This window comes from Balaenoptera acutorostrata, chromosome 1, assembly GCF_949987535.1.
Source record: "Balaenoptera acutorostrata chromosome 1, mBalAcu1.1, whole genome shotgun sequence".
In the NCBI taxonomy this organism is placed as follows: Eukaryota; Metazoa; Chordata; class Mammalia; order Artiodactyla; family Balaenopteridae; genus Balaenoptera; species Balaenoptera acutorostrata.
In genome coordinates this window covers 9,900,777-9,918,086 of record NC_080064.1, presented here as the reverse complement: position 1 = coordinate 9,918,086, position 17,310 = coordinate 9,900,777, and the positions used below count along the sequence as shown (strand labels likewise).

The 17,310-nt window shown below is 47.5% G+C and overlaps 1 protein-coding gene and 1 non-coding gene across 6 annotated transcripts in view; both read right to left on the bottom strand.

Annotated features, from left to right (window-relative positions):
- Positions 1 to 233: 233 nt before the first annotated feature.
- VPS13D (vacuolar protein sorting 13 homolog D) overlaps positions 234 to 17,310 on the bottom strand; it is a 246,652-nt gene continuing 229,575 nt past the window's right edge. For 4 of the 5 annotated variants that reach the window (XM_057535232.1, XM_057535241.1, XM_057535246.1 and 1 more), the window contains 3 exons: positions 13,105 to 13,236; positions 2,419 to 2,659; positions 234 to 782 (listed from right to left, as the gene is read on the bottom strand). In XM_057535232.1, coding sequence (XP_057391215.1) covers positions 651 to 782; positions 2,419 to 2,659; positions 13,105 to 13,236 — 505 coding nt within the window. In that variant the 3' untranslated portion in view covers positions 234 to 650. Of the gene's footprint in view, positions 783 to 2,418; positions 2,660 to 11,995; positions 12,112 to 13,104; positions 13,237 to 17,310 lie in introns of those variants that run through there. The other variant, XM_057535260.1, reaches the window with a different exon arrangement.
- LOC114236286 (small nucleolar RNA ACA59) lies at positions 2,128 to 2,273 on the bottom strand. Its single transcript, XR_003622253.2, has one exon. It is a non-coding gene; the product is annotated as a small nucleolar RNA ACA59 (small nucleolar RNA).

Genomic DNA, 17,310 nt, shown 5'->3' with positions numbered 1-17,310 from the left:
CTCTCCTAGGCCTCATCAAGGGCTGGCTCTGGGTCTAGACACTTCGGTTCGCGGCTCCAGCGGGACGAGCACAGGTTTCAAAGGCGTCGCTCTTGACGCACCTGCTTCCTCACCTCAGCCCACCTGACCGTGAATACTCTAGTTTCCCGAACTAAGGCATAACATTCTGCAGCTTCCAAGAATCCCTCTTCACAGACAGTACCCTGAATGAGACGTGTAGAATTAGTGCAATAGAAGATCCAATATAATTTTATATTACTTTACAGTTAACAAACCTTAACACACATCACAGGCCCTGTTCAGAAATGCTCCTACGTATTTACAAACACACAGTTGTACATATATACATGTTAACAAAATACAGGGCAATCTAAAAATTAGATTGATCTCAGTTACACTTTCTTTGTTTTAAACATTATTCAACCAATGCCTCTTAAAAATTACCTCCCCATAATCTAAAGTAACCCCCTGCCCCACAAATTAATATGGTTCCATTTGTGCCCCCCCTCATCAGTATTTACTCTCCCTCTTGACAGCATCCCCCAAACCTTATTCTGGTTTCCTCTAACCTAAGCCAAGCCCACGGGCCTCTCCCCTCCTGACTGGTTTGGGGTCTACGCCTGGGAGTGTCCCTCCGCAGCTGGGGCTTCTCAGGAGTCCAGCTCCAACTGCTCTTGGTTTTCATTGAGTCTTAACATAAGTTGCTGTTCATAGTAAAGGCTCTTTGCATAGTTTATTTCTTGTGATAACTTGATAGCAAGGACCTCTGATTTCACGTGGACCTGAAGAAAAGGACAGAATGAGTAACCTGCCGCCAAGGTGGGAAGCCAAACAGAATCACGGGACACGGGCCATTGAAATCCACCCAGGCAGCAGCCCCCAGCCTGACTGCGGATCAGAACAGCATGGGTGTAGTTTTAAGAAACAGATTCCCAGGGCCCTACTCCTGGTTATGCCGATTCGAGGTCTAGGGTGGATCTCTGGAACCTGTATCTTGAACTTATTCCCCAGGTGACTGTGCAGTCGACCCATAATCACCCGACATTTGGGACTGCCTGTAACTGAGAACCAGTTTCAGCGCCGAGGTGTGAGGACCAGCTGAGGTGAGACTAAGTGGAGAACAAAGACTTGGGATTCACATCTAAAGTCTGGTGATGGTCAAAGCACACAAATGCCCTCGAGGCCTTTCTTATCAAGAAAGCTCACTTGCCTTGAAAGGGCGAAAGTGCAGCTGGGCAAAGCTCCCCACCTCCGAAAGGAACTTGTGGAAATACTCAGGCTTTTGGGTGTTAACTCAATTAATCTACCGGCCCTAACCTAAGCCAATGACCCCAGGGGAGCCTGCACAAGCCAAACCAAACCCAAGCACATTCCTGGGCAGGGAGAAGGTCAAGGGAGAGAGGCCCAAAAAGGCTTGTTGCTGCTTCTCATCTGTGGAAACACTGAGATAAGCAGGGCCATTTTGAATGGCAAGTCATTCTCGAATGCAGGCTTGAAAATCCTAGCATTCCAGGTGAAAAATGAGCAGGGCTAACACCTGGTCTCATGAAAAGATCCCACGTTAGAATATGGCTGGCGGTGGGGTCCCTCACACGTGCTTCTGCCGAGCCAACAACAGCTCCTCTGAGCGGAGGCAGCAGAGTGGTCCAGGCTGCCAGCTCTGGAGCTGCACGGGCACGTGGGTTTGAACCCCAGCTCCCTCCGGTGTTGGCCGGATAACCCTGAGCGAGTCACCTGTCCTCACCAAGCCTCCTTACCAGTCAAGTGGGGACAACAGCAGTACAACATTAAATAATCTATAAGTACTTAGAATCCAGCCTGACACATAGTAAGCCCTTAACGAATGCTGGTTATTAACAGGATCGGTGTTATTGAAAAGTCCTGCCACAACAATATCTTGTACCTTTTGGAGGTCAAGTGTAAAGTTTATTTACAGATATTCATTGAGCTTTTACCATGGGTAGGGGCCTATGCTAGATATTGCTTCCTTGTGCGGAAAAAAAAGTTAGTTTCCAATCATTCCAGAGGGGAAGCCATGAAGAAGCCAATGTGTGCTCTAACGCTTTCTTAGATTCAATGCGCCGAAGAGTCCCATCTTAGGAATAAAACACCCCCGTGCATCATGTCAGCTGGTCCTCACGGCTGATTAGAGGCGGTAATCCTGCCCGTACTGTATGGGTGGGAAACCGAGGCACAAGCTTCGAGCAACCCACCCTCCGGTGGAGCTGGTGGAGCTGGGAGAGCGGCATCGCCCCACCCCACACACGCTGAGCGCCTTCTGCCTGCAGGACTAAGAAGCAGGACCCCCGGGGCCTCACAACAGCCCAGCCCAAGCCTCACGCTCAGCAAACACTTTCCGGCTGAGAAGCACCAGCAGGGCAGCGGCTGGCTGAGGAGACAGCGCAGGGGTGCACTCACCATCGGCTTCTGGTGGGAAGGGCCGGGGATGGACACCCCACTGCTCGTGTTCACGGCCTTCTTGGTCACCTGCACATACACCTTCCCGTGGTCTTTGGAGACGAGGCAGTGGTAGAGATCGTCGTACTTGACTTCCAGGAAAATGGCCTCCCGGTCTAGGTAGTCTCCGCTTTTCAGGAAGTAGACAGCCTTGGAGGAGATGAGCACACAGTAGCTGTCGATGTTCTCCACGGCTATGAAGCTGCAGAGAAAGAGGCGGAGTGAGAAGGGCGCGCAGAGCCTCGCCAGCTGCCCCTGGAGGCTGAGGCTGTAGGAGGGGGGCCCGAGGCTCCGACCGTGAAGCCAGGCTCCCTCCTTCACTACGCCTTGGGCAGGGGGCTCACCCACTCTGAGCCTCCGTCTCCTTGTGTGTAAATTAGGAATAAAAAAAAAGTGACACTGGCCTCTGAGGGCTGCTGTGAGGCCAGTGTGTAAAGCACAGAGCCCTTACACAGGGGGGCTCGATAAATACGACCAGGGGTATCAACGGGAGAAACAATTCCATGGCCTTTTTATAGCCTAAGGCTTAGAGAAAACTGTAGCAGTGCTTTGTTGGGCAGAAGAGAAGGAGGAAATACAATGCTTTGAAATGCTGACTGAAGCAGCAGCTGAGAAGGTTCACCGGGAAGGTGGGGTGGGGGAGGGTCAGCCGCAGGGCTGGAAGTCGTGGGCAGGGGGGGGTGGAGATGGACGCGGGGAAAGCGGAACCGGATGGGGCACCAACCTAGGCGCCTCCAGAGGACGGCACGCCTTCCCCATGTGCGCACCTACGTCTACTTCCTTTTTGTCACAGTTTAGTAAGAGGTCACCTGGTCTCAGCTCAGCACCTCCAGGGCCGGGACTCACTGGTGAGACCACCACCGCGTTCTCAGAACTCAACGGTTAGAGAGTGCTTTTTTAGGTAAAGCTGGAATCTTGATTTCCATAAACTCTCAGTCATCACTTCTAGGGGCTTTAGGGCCACTCAGAAAAAAATCTCTTCTTCCCTGGAGCCCCAGATTTAAAGTGGAAATGTATGCGCGTCAAAGCTCTCAGCTCGGCTACTGAATGAAGAGCAGTGACCCTTGGAAACCGCCGTGACAGCTCTCCCAGGCCTGGCTGCCTCGGCCCCATCTTGTGACAGCCTTCCACAATGGGGCCGCCACGTCGGGGACGGCAAGAATACTAAGAGCTGACGACAGGCTGGCTGTCAAGCCCCGGCCCCCTGGGACTTGATGTCCTGAGAGGAATTGCCACAGCGCAGTTGCCTGGAGCCACGGCTCCCCCGGAACGGCTCAGGGACCGGGTCCCAGGATGGCTTTGTTCCACGGTCAGCGGTCGCCGAACTCGGATGGGATGGAGCAGGCCCGCCTGCTGCTGGGCAGGCCGGTCCTCGGATGGGATGGAGCAGGCCCGCCTGCTGCTGGGCAGGCCGGTCCTCTCTCAGTCCCAAGCTGGCGCCAGGCCCTGCTCACCTCGGGGCTCAGAGAGCCCCCCATCCTGAACACGCCTTGTCTCTCGGCCCAAGGACTCACGCGTTCTCTCTGAAGCTTCCCGAGAAACACGCCCACCCTGCGCCCACTTCTGAAGGCTTCCTCGCTTACCGTCAAGGGCACTGCCAAGCAACTACTTGTTCTCATTTTGTTTCCCGGACAGGTACTTGACTCTCTGACTAAGCTGATGTAAGAGTGGGGTCCACACCCTATGCCCCCCCGTGTCTCCCTGGGCACCCACCACTGAGCCGGCCACCCCCTCAGTACTCAGTGAAAATATGCCTGGTTCCAGCTGCCATTCTAATTACAGCCTCACATGACAAAAATTGGGGTTTATTGTTCTATTCTAACTGGTTGGCAATGCCAAGAATGTAGACTTGTAAAGTCTCAATGCCAAAATTAGAAATACCCAGCAGCTTTTGGTGTTCAGGCCACTTAGCACGGAATTTCCCGTATCCCGGGCTCTGACAGTATCCAGGGGGCAGCAGTATCATTTAAAGAAACCAACTGAAATCTAAAATAGCTGGTCCAGGGGAAGAAAAGGTGACAGAAAGAGACAGAGAGACAGAGAGAGATGAAAAAAGCTTCCTGACAAAGAGAGGAAGGATCACAGGACCAGCTAGAACTTGCTGGGAAACTAGCTTAAAAACTGAAAATGGCCTAGGACCTGTGAGCACAGGTGGGCCGGGCACACGGCGATTGAGGCTGTAATGGGCTCTCAAAGGAGATCCCCGAAGTTGGCCACCGCAATTAGGGTGAGAGCAGCACGTGCATTAAAAATCCAGTAGACATTGTTACCTTTCCTCTGGTCCAGCACAAGATGGGGTACTTCTATCCCATCACCCGTGCCTCCACTCTCACCCTGTTTAGTACCCACTGTCTGATATTTACGCACAGCCTCTAAAAGGGCCAAGGCCTTTCCGTCTGGGCAGCTACTCTTACACCCGGGCCGACTGGCTGACATTATTAGTGCCCTTTCCAAACTGGACTTCTTTAAAACAGACTCCCTTTCAAGAGGCCACAGACGATGCAAAGTCCTCCATCAGGCCAGAACAACTTCTGCTCTGGGTGGAAGGAAGGAGGAAGGGTGGCTCTGAGCTGGGACGCTCTAGTGGAAGTTGCTCCACACAGTGGGGGAAGCGCAGGCCAAGCGGGCAGGGAAACCCACCAGGCTGGGCCAGCTGCTGTCTCTGCGGCTCAGTTGCTTCATCTGATAGAGATCATACCACCTGCCGTCACAAAGTCACTAAATCCATGGCCGGGCTTCCCTGGTGGCGCAGTGGTGAAGAATCCGCCTGCCAATGCAGGGGACACGGATTAGAGCCCTGGTCCGGGAAGATCCCACATGCCACGGAGCAACTAAGCCCATGAGCCACAACTACTGAGCCTGCGCTCTAGAGCCCACGAGCCACAACTACTGAAGCCCACGTGCCATAACTACTGAAGCCCTCGCGCCTAGAGCCCGAGCTCCGCAACGAGAGGCTACCGCGGTGAGAGGCCCGCGCACCGCAATGAAGAGTAGCCCCCGCTCACCGCAACTAGAGAAAGCCCGCGTGCAGCAACGAAGACCCAACACAGCCAAAAATAAATAATAAATAAATACATTAAAAAAAAAAAAGGAATTCACGTCCATTACAGAAATGTGAGGGGAGAGGAGCAGTTTGTAAATGTGCACAGATCTCTATTCTGTGAGCCCAGGGGCCCTATTCGTACCCTGAAGCTAATACAGACAGTAATTTTTGGACATTTACATGAAATGTTCTAGTCTTTTCAAGTCAAAAGCAGCCAAGGGTCTAAGTGAAAGGAGGGGAAAGGGAGACAGCGGGGCCTCAGCTGGAGTGCCAGGGTCCCGGACCACCCGGACCAGGGTCTGAGCAAGAACCCAGACACTGACTTAGCCAACAGCGTCTCTCTCTCCATTCTCCTCCTGATGCTCCCCTGGAACTCCCACAACCAGTGACCAAGGCTTTGGGTTCCATCATTACAGCATACATTTTTTAAAAAACAAAATCTGGAAACCACAACAAAGAATAATTAAAACTGAGCTCCAGAGTACGGGTCCCCTCCTGTAATGGAGACCAACCCCAAACTTGTCACTGAGAGAGAGGAACCAAAACCCAGGGGGACAAGAGAAGCCGAGCCAGTGAGTGCACTCAGCGCTTCTCTGCCCATCTGCCCCCGCCTCTGTCCCTTTGTCGTGAAAGCCCGGTGTCCCCCTCCCTGCCTGGCCGTCCCCTGCAAAGGCCTGTGCTCCACAGCCTTTCATTTGCATCACTTGAGAGGCTCAGGGTTTCGTCCAGAGTGGCAGCGGCTATGGCCTCACATGAGCTGAGTCTAGACACAGGGCTCTCCACTCTTCATCCCCCGTACCCGCCTCGCTTCACGCAGGGCTGCTCTTGGCTCATGAATGAGTGACCACTGCAAACCCTCGTGGCATGACATGGGGAGGAAAGCCATGTGGTCTCAGGTCGATCCTGAGTGTGTCCTTCTACCCTCTGACCTATTATTAATTCGGAGGAAGAATGAAAAAATGTGGCCAGAGACACGCAGCCTCTGGATAAGCTGTACCCTTCAAATATGAAGAACCAGAGAAGCTGCCCAGTGCACTGTAGACACCGTGAATGATTCCATAAAAAATCAGGCGGGGACTCCCCTGGTGGCACAGTGGCTGAGAATCCACCTGCCAATGCAGGGGACACGGGTTCGAGCCCTGGTCCAGGAAGGTCCCACATATCGCACGCGCCACAACTGGTGAGCCTGTGCTCCGGAGCCCACGTGCCACAAAACAAAAAACAAAAAACAGGATTTTTAGACATTAGTTAAAAGTTTCACTTATAACTCTCCTTTAAGGAGAGAAAGAGGACATTCTGACCTTGGGATCAACTTCTTCTGAGAGAAAGCTTCTTCTGAGAGAAAGGAAAGCTGTGGCATATGGCTTACACCATTCTCCAAGACGACAGGTTCTAACAGTGGGTGAACCCGGCCAAGGTTCAATGCCGCAGAAGTAGCACCCACTACGACAAACAATATCTCAAACCATGATACCACAGGGTATTCTCATCAACACCAATGGCATTACCAACAATAGCTTCAACCCTCTCGCTCTGTGGCAGGTAGAAATGTTGTCTCCAAGCCCCAAGGCTGATGCGCCGTTGGAACCAGCCAATCTTAGGTGCCAACTGGCTCTGTCACCAGCCGCATGGCTTGGCTCACAGTTTCTTGCCGTCATGTGTAGAGGGAGGATCATCATATCTCCTCTTAGGGCCACTGTGATGATTAGAACTGATCTACACGCCCAACTAATGGTGGCTATTGTTATTTCTTTCTTTTGTTGAGAACAGATGCTAAGTTATCCTAATCCTGTGGGGAAGGTCCCCTTGCAAGTCTACTACAGATCCTTGCTTCAGCAGGTTGGGAAAATGAGTGACCCTCTAAGAGACCACAAGGAAACAGGCTCAGGACCAATTATTGCTCCTTAGGGAGAGAGAAATCTGCCAATTGTTTCAATTACCCTTTTCAATTGATTTCTTTCTTTTTCTCCCACTCTTTTTTTTTTGCTTTATTAACTCTATTTATATATGTTTATTTTCCTCACTTTGTAGGCATTTCAAAATCAGAAGAGTTCAGAGCTGTCTTACTCCAGGAGTGCTCCTAGAACAGGCTCCTGCCCCGCACGTGTCACTCCCCAAGTCCAGGTGTGACCGCACACCTGTGTCTGAGCCTGGGGTCTTGCAGAGCATCTCGGCGCACACGTCCCACGGGTCCTCACACTCACCACGGCCTCTCGAATCCTCTCCTCCTCCGGCACCGCCCCTCGCAGTTGACGGCATCTCCATCCAACCGACTAGGCAAGCAGCCCTTGAGTCCCTCTCAGCCCTGCTCCTGGCTCAGCTTCTAAACCTGGTCAGTCTACTGACTGTACTGACGCCTGCCTCCCTGTCCCCTCTCCCCCTCTTCTCTGCCAGTCTGCACTCACCTGGATCACTCCCAGGGCCTCCTAAGTGCTTTCCTGCCCCCAGTCTCTCCAACTCTGATCCCTTTCTCTGTTGCTGTCAAGGTTACATTTTTAACGTCATTTTGAGTGAGATTCTCTTCAAAATCTCACCACTGCCTACAGGAAGCCGTTACGGCTCTCAGAATCTGTATGGACACCAAGGGGGGAAGGGGGGGGGTTTAAAAAAAGCTCTCAGCATCTGGCCTTGTAACCCACCTTTCCAGCTTTCCAACCTCCGCTCCTTCCCTCCCACACGTGTGCTGCAACCACACCCAGCTAACTGGAGTCCCCCCAGAAATGCCGCTAACTCTCCTGCCTCTGAGCCTTTGCCCGGCACTCATGCCTTTCTCTCTTCTCGGCCCATTTCTCCTTGTGCTGCAGGACCAGATCAACTGCCAACAGCCTTCCCTGGCTTTCTAGGCACAAATTAATCACTTGCCCTTGTGGTCCCATAACACATGGCCCATACTTGTATTTTAAAAGCAATCACATGTTTATAGATAGTTGGTAATAGTGTCTGCTTCCCCTGCTAGACTGTGAACTTGTCCTGGGACATAGTAGGATGCAATAAATTCATGTGTTATGTAGTCTCAGAAAATAACAATGAATTTACGTTGTAGGGTCCAATGGAATTTGCCAGTGCACAACTTTGGATGTTGCATGTATTTTACCCAGTGGTAAAGATAAAGAATTCTCTCAGAAGTCTTGATTTAACTTGTTAAAGATTTAGCAAGCTACTAACTTTCCCTTCCTTCCTTCCTCCCTCCCTCCGTGCCTTTCTTTCTATTGAAGTATAGTCAATTTACAATGTTGTGTTAGTTTCAGGTGTACAGCAAAGACAAGCCATTAACTTTTATCAGAGTAGCTGGATAATCCGCCAAATGAAAGTTTTAATTTAGTGGCATATCAAAGAATATCCAATTTCCTAAGTGTCAAAGGTTATTGGTAGATTATTTCCTGGTTTAGAAAACGGAGGCCAATGAATTCTATCCCACTTCTCAAAAGGTCTGATCTTTTGTTTTCGTTTTGAGACTGCATATATTACTATAAGGTTTTTATTTACAATTATATGCTATTAGAATCAACACTATAACCTGTGCTCAAAATAAAAAATTCTGATTTCTATCTCTATCTGCAATTTCTCAAGAAGGATAGACAGGATACAAAATATATAAACAGTATGTTTACAAAGGGGTCAAGAAAGGAGAAATTTTACTCTTGATTTTCTTTCTTTCTGTACTCTTTGAATTTGCTAACTATGTACATGAGTTTATTTCATCAAAAAGAGAAAAGACTAACCTGGCTGGTGGGTTTATAGGCTATTTTGGTTTACTTTTTATACTTTTTTTTGTATTAAAAAAAGATCTCAGTAAAGAAGAAGAAGAGGAGGAGCATACTCAAACAGATGGAAATGAGCACACAACCCAAACGGACCACGGAGCTGCCTGGCTCGGCTGAGATCAAGTGACCCGGGGATCCAGTGACAGCCTCCAAGACACTGACTAGACTCAAGCGGCCTCCTGTGGGTGACTTTCAAGTGTCCCCAGAAGGCAAGCACCACCTTCAAAGTCTTGCATGGGAACCACTTCCCAGGTCCTGCTGCCCCTGAAGGGTTCTTAGTTGCTGCTGTTCATTCCTTTTCCTTTCATCTGTAAATATACCAGCATATTTCTCTAAAGGATAAGGACTCTTTTTGTTAGCACAGTCACAATACTAAAAAATAATGAGGGCTTCCCTGGTGGCGCAGTGGTTGAGAATCTGCCTGCCAATGCAGGGGACACGGGTTCGAGCCCTGGTCTGGGAAGATCCCACATGCCGCGGAGCGACTACGCCCGTGAGCCACGATTACTGAGCCTGCGTGTCTGGAGCCTGTGCTCCACAACAAGAGAGGCCGTGATAGTGAGAGGCCCACGCACCGCGATGAAGAGTGGCCCCCGCTTGCCACAACTAGAGAAAGCCCTCGCACAGAAACGAAGACCCAACACAGCCATAAATAGAAATAAATAAATTTAAAAAAAAAATCATTTAAAAAAAAATAATGAATAATAATAATTTAAGGAGCTCTTAATATTCTGGAATCATGGACCCCCACGTCGGCATTCTGGGGAGGCCCATAATCCCCTTCTAAGAATGCTAATTTTAAATGCATAAAATAAAATGCTTAGGATTACAAAGGAAGTCAATTATATTTAAATATATCTATCGAAATATTAAAATTGGGATAGAGAACTGAAAGCTTCTTTTTTAAAGCATAAAATATCTAAAAAAAAAAAAATCTCACAAATACTATTTCCTAAAACTACATTTTAAAAATATAATCTAATTGTCAAATAAACTCCAGAAAACAGTATGTTTGGGCAGCGACTTAGGTCAAGTGCATTGCTTGTAAGCACCTTTTTGGAAAAGGTAAAGAGCCACCCTAGTGCTTACATTGCTAGTATGTAACTTGGTCTGTGATGGTGTATTGGAAATAAAATAGGTACTTCTTTCTTTCTTTCTTTTTTTTAATGAGAATGAGGTTTCTGGCTACAGACTAGACACTAGTTACAGAGAAAAATTAATTCAATAAATAGAACAAATTTCACTTTAACATCATCTTAACCCAGGATCCGATTTCAGAACCAAACTTAAGAAAAATGGAAAGTAATGGCAATTTTGTAACATATCAGAGTAATATTTGATTCATTCGAAACTGAAGCCTTTTCAGTTGGCCAGGCCTTAAATCATATGTCAGCAACTATCTTTTTAATACTAATTAATTAAATAAAATAAAAAATTAAATGAAACTTGATCTGGGAGAACAAAGTTGAAGTAACCATGGCATTGTGGACTTCGCGGGGTTTTCACTACATCAGGAAGTAATTACACAATATTTTCCAGAAGTGAAACAGTGAGTCTAACTGGAAAAAAATGTGGAAACATTTAGTTAGAACAGTAGGGCAAGGTATTAAAGAGCCTTTTAAGGGGTTAACTCTGAAGGAAAATATGCAAATAATTGGGTCTTTAAACATGTTTTTAATTACGATTCCAGGATAAAAGTCAGGTATTCTACGGCACTCCTGTGCTTCTCCTGAAAACGCCTTTCTTGCAGAGCGATGCCTCCAACATTCACGTCACCGTGAAGACCCAGCCTGACAACCGAGGATACTTAAGAGAAACATTTGCCAGGTCCCCAATGACTTCTTCCCTGTACACTGAGGAAGGCTACGGTCATGTGGCTTCTTCAACATTCACTGGCAAGATTTAACCCACAAACTTGGGTAGAGACACATGGTTTTCATCTTAAGAGTCAAAAGTCATTCACGCCAACATCTTTTCCTAGTTCTTATGCATTTCAAGAGTTTCATGAAATCTGTTTTACTGACTTCATTTTGATTTCGGTTTTCAGCTTTCCATGGCTCTGTTTTCAGTGCATGTATCTCACTGGGAGCAAGCCTATGTTAGCTGTAGTACACAATTTCTCCCTGTGTTCTTGGCATATGTCACCCTATTGAAAATGAATTTCACAAGGACCAAGGTTTGCCTTGAAAATGAATTTCACAAGGTTTCACTTGAATAAGGGTGAGTGGGAAAGAAAATTAAAAGCACAACGTACAATAACTTTCCAACCACCATTAATTCAACAAATATTTGCTGAGTGCCTAGTACGTGCCAGGCACTGTTCCATGTACTGAGGATTCTTCAATGAATGGAACAGACAAAAGCTGCGGCCCTCATGGAGCTGCCATTCTAGTAGACTCTGCACCACGTCCCGCTACACCTGAGAAACGACTCTCTGCGCCTCCGATCCAAAGGCCAAAAGTTACATCAGCAAAGTGGTATATAGGGCGGCCACGGCACCAAATCCTCGCCGAAGGCAGGCAGGAATATAAAGCCCTCCCTGGAGTGAAAACTGGGGATTCTGGTTATTGGAGTGATGGCCAGAGCTGAGGCTAGACTAAAAGAGCAGACAGATGTACGCTATGGACAGAATTATGTCCCCACCTATTTGGAGCAAGGAAGTAATGAAGGTTAAATGAGGTCATAAGGGTGGGGCCCTGATTCTATAGGAGACACCAGAGATCTTGCTCACCCTTTCTCTGCCATGTGAGGACACAGCCAGAAGGTGGCCATCTGCAAGCCGGGAAGAGAGCCTTCACCAGGAACCAACTCAGCCAGCACCTTGATCTTGGACTTCCCAGCCTCAGACTATGAGAAATAATTTTTTGTTGTTTAAGTCACTCAGTCGACGGTATTTTGTTATGGCAGCCTGAGCTGACTATGATAATGAAATACGCCTCCATCACTGAGAGACTTTCCAATGACACTGCAGGGAGCTTGAGTTACAAAAAACACATTTAGGAAGATGCCATCCCATGCAGCAAGCAACAGATGAATTCTGGATTTGGCTTTTGATATCCCCGTTCAAATACTGCTACAAAACTATGAGATGAGGTTAGCTTAACAGCATTTCTAACAATGACACTGAAGGCTCTCCTGAGAGCTAACCTCTACTTCAGATATCCTCCACCAACCAAAAAACATTCATGGTCCTCTGAACCCTCCCTAGCTTGCTTTATCTTACGAGAGAGAAATAAGCATTAAGAGAAATTAAACTAGTATTTTGCTTTCTCTGGACTGTGTAACTATTTAGGTTACAGAGCATTTTATGCTAAAAGAGTCTCTGCAGAATATCCTAAAATAGCGATATACTGAATTCTACCACATCAACTAGGAAAAACTTCACTAACTGAAAATATAACAAGGTCCTAAGTATATAAGACTCCACATTCAAAGAATAACAAAACAACCTTAAGAACACTGCATTTCCGAAAATTTCAGCTACCAGTTGTTTGTTGTTTATCTGTTTTGTTTTACTACCATTCTGCAGCAAACAACAAAACACCAAAGTTTAGGAAAGTTTTACAGGGCAAAAAACCTTTAGATTGAGAACATTTTATCTTCTCTTTTTGAACTAATTAGAAGGAGACTGCCAACGTTAAGGTCCCGCTATGGAACTCAGTTTGAGAACCATTGTTATATCCGAATCTATAAAACATCTGGGCCAAGGAATCTTGTTGACCAGTCCCAAGGCCTAAGAGTCACGCTGATACTCAGATCGGATAGAAACTTCTCAGACTCAAAGCCAGAAAAGACAACCTGGTGAACCCAAAGGGCTGGTTTCCCATGGCTCCAACTTACAATTCATCTTGTATGTTGTCTGTGAGTTTGAAGAGCCGCTCCTGCCCTTCGGCCTGGCTCTCAGAATAGCGGGGAAGCAGGCCCTGGGGCCCTGCACAGCACCGTGGTTTCCGTACCCTCTGGGCTCGGGTCCTAGGTGGGGAAATGGACAAAAAGCAAAGAGGTTAAGGGTTAAACGTCAAAATGATTTCCCTTCCTGCCTCGTCTGAGATAAAAACACCACTTAATACAGGACATACTCTAAATCTGGTGACCGGAACTAAACTACCTTTAGCACCACCCGTGAATGCGCTAGAAGAAAGTGGTCAAAGGCCCCAATTCTGAACAAGACCCTCACCGCTGCCATTTTCTAGCTATGTGATCATGGACAAGGCAGTTAACTTCTTCAACGCTCAGTGCCAGTTCTCTCTGTAAAATAGGTTGATGACACCTACCTCACAGGACTGCCGTGAAGATCAAACAAAATCATGCCCATCAAGCCCATGTTTGACAGAATGTAGGCTATCCACTAACAGTGGCTCTTGTTATTGTTATTATTACTGGACTTCCACTTGGTCACACTCTATTTTTCTAGGAATCTCTTCAGGAGAGGCACCTCTGGACTTGTAAAGGGTCAGGAAGAAGAGTGAGAGGCTTTGGGCATGAGTCAGAACACACCAAGCTCCTCAGCTTCTTCTAGGATGAGCTCAGCTGCCTGGGTGTAGGTTGAGGGACACAGGGATCACGGGAGGGCGAGGAAAGGCTCCACGGACGGGTCCCAGGCCACAGTCTGGGATTCTGCAGCGGCTCTCACTCATGGCCCTCGGCTGTCCGTTGCCCAAAGGAATCTGCTTTGCTATGGCTTTCAGGGTAGGCTGATGTTGTCTTTTTCCACAAACCATATACAGGGTAATTGATAAGTACTTTTTGGTGTTTTCCTAGAAACAGGAGTCCATATTTGTTTTGGAAAGGCTGTGCATATTTCAGATGACTGATAAGAGTGTGCCTGGTCTGTCCTCGGCCTTGTACTTGGTGTACTTTTCATTATTTGTTCCTGGATTCCATTGAAGCAAAACACCCCTCTCTAGACATATCTACAAGCGAGGCCTAGGCTTACACACTGAATCAGCACTCCAGGATCGTGTGCTAACAGCAGTGGAAAGACTTACTTGCAAGGGCAGAGAAGTGCCTGGTGGGTGAATCAGGGTAAAGATATGGACAGAAAGAGTCAGCGGGTTAGCTGCAAACCTGGGACGACGTAAAGCCTTCCTGGGCCCATGTCAACACTCCGCCTATCAGGCCACACTGCCTCAAGTCCCAGACCTGGGTAATCCTTGATATGGGCTGGAAAACCAGACATCCAGTGATAATGTTGTAAAAGTTCAGTAATAAGGATGCCCCAAGTACTACTAATTGTGTTCTCCAAGTGAGACTAAAAAGAAGTTTCGACCATCTGCACCAAGGGAATGGGTAAACAACCCAATTTTATTGATATGATATCAATATATTCACATATTCCTGCTGGGCACAGTCTCAATTCCTTCTTCAGAACTGAGGCCCACTGGGCTGTTTAGATCCCAACTACTGGTTGAAAATACGGAGGGCAATGTAGGGAGCTGCTCACAGGGTTCACCCCTCATAGGGAAGCTTGACAACTGCTGGTGTAAGGATGCTGGCAAAACACTGTGAGTGAGAGAAACCCAGCGGAAGGAGCGTGGTGTACTTTTCCAGGTAGTTGAGTCCTGTTCTTATCTCCTTGCCCAGCGAAACATCGACTGTCATTTCAAACACTGTCCAGGACAGGCTAAAAAAGTATCTTTTCCCCAAGGCACCCCTGAAGCTCCTGAAGGAGGCCCGAGCACTGTGGCAGAAGCCCAAAGGCCCCAGGAAGATGTGACAGGCCTGCTCCTCCTCATCTTTCAGTGTAATGTTTCATCCTGACTCCCCGATCTACTGGGAGGTTCGGAGGCTCAACTTCCACATGCATCCCAAATCTCGCTCTTTCTCCATGTCTCTCATAACTGACAAATGATCTCTGGATTTGTAACGGATTGTTACTATAGTCTTATAACTTATTCTTCCTGTTTCCACTCCTGTCCATTCTCCTCACAGGAACGAGAATGACCCTTTCAAAAACAAGTCAGATCCGGTCACGTGCTCCAAACACATTTGCTTCACATCCCACGTAGATAAAATACTTGCTTATCTGCCTCCCCAACTGGCTGCAAACTATCTTCCCATTTCCAAGGTCCTCCATCCGTGATCAACCACACACCGAGGGAAGGTTGGATACAGTGTTCAGATCCTGTTGCTTGGAGGAGCTCAGCGCGGCATTCAAGGCTCGCTGTTCACACAGATACAGGAGAGCGAGCGAGCTCAACTTTGCCGTAGGAGGAAACGAAGTCTCTCTTGTGGTCTTATAAATATAGGGAATACTTCTAGAAGGGGTGATTTAGACATACTGTCACTAGAAACAGAGAGCTGGATTAAAGGAATTCTTCCCATAATCCCCGACTTCCTTATCATTGTTGGAATCCGAAAAACTATTCTTTCTTCTCCAAAACTCAACTGAAATGTTAAATTCTGAGGTCCAAGTTGAGAGGCTGGGGCGTGTGTGGGTTAAAACCATTTGTACGTGAACAAATTTAGTCCCAGACTTAAGGCAGCAGAAAGTTTAACGTGATATTCTTCAGTGCAGGCCACTGTGTGACGGGACAGTTTTCTTCATATACTGACGATGGCACTGAAAATTCAAGTAACCCTTTGAAACCAGTGTGGCTGCACGTGGTGGTAATCCTAACTTTCTTCACTCCGGGATTCAGTAGTACAATGTTGGCATCTGAAAAAGAGCTGTTAAGTGACTGTTCTTAAGTCACTTTCACGTATGTTCCAGTGAGCCTATGAGCATTTGGAAGGAAAGAACTCGATTCGTTTTTGTTGTAAACTGGACTTTAGGACTAGATGCACCATTATCCTCCGTTTAGGGCCCACTATCATCACTGGCCTTTTATCCATTTTAAATGATATAATAAACATCTTTGAAACCACTGTCCCTAGCACGAAAACCCCACTGTTTGACCATAACTCGAATCCTATCTGTGTGGTCCTCTGCTGCCCCTCCCCCTCCCTGTTCCTCTTTCTCCTTCCTCTTCTATCTGAGATAGCCGCTACTCTGAATCTTGTACTTATCGTTCCTTTCCTTTTCTTCTGCACATAGTCTTATCACATTTCAAAGTATGTGCTGGTATAGTAGTCCTGTTACCTTCTCTGGTTTTCATTGTTTTGGGTTCTGAAAAAGGATGGCACTGCCTTTTTATGTTTTGGGACTCACTTCTTCCTCCTTGAAGTCATATTGCTAAGATTCAATCATTCTTTTGTGTGCAGCTACAATTCATTAATTGTACCGGCCTATAATTATTCCACTGTATGAATATACCATCATTCAGCCAGCTTCCTGTTGATGGCACATGGATCATTTCCAGGTTTTGCTATTACAAAGAATGCTGCTGTGTACATTCCTGTACCTGTCTCCTGGTGACCCTGGGCAAGAGTTTCTTTGGGTATATATCTAGGAGGTGTTTGCTGGACACACACACACAGGGCATGAATGTTCACCTAACAAGATAACTCAAGTTGTTTTCAGAGAGGCTGACCCAGTTTACACCCCCACCAACAATGCACTTCAGAGAGCCTGGTAAACGATATACCTTCCAACACTTGGTACCGTCCAGGACAGCACTGTCCAGGACACAGCCACCGGCCATGCGTAGCTACTAACACTTGAAATGTGGCCAGTGTGACTAAGGAACTGGATTTAAATTTTTTCATTTAAATTAACTCAAATTTAAATTGTGTATTAGATAGCACTGGTCTAGCCCCTTAAATTTTTGCTACTTGAATGGGTACAAAATAGCATCCTGTCTTCTCACGTCCACCTTCCCCTTTCAACCTACAGCATGATGGAGTCCATTAAAGAAGTGGAGCAGACGAGGAGCCTGCCCCCAGGCACCAGAGCAGCAAGATCAGCTTCCACGCCACCCTGCCTGTCACTGCTGTCACTGCCGGGCCGTCCTCAGACCATCCTCTGGCTTCCTCTGGTTGCCTTGCTCCTTCTCTCACGATCACCTTCACTGTCAAGACCTGCTGCCTCTTGGGCAATGTCTTGGGACCACCATCCTGGGGATAACGCGTCATTAAACAAGAGGTGGCAAAACTCCACCCACACAC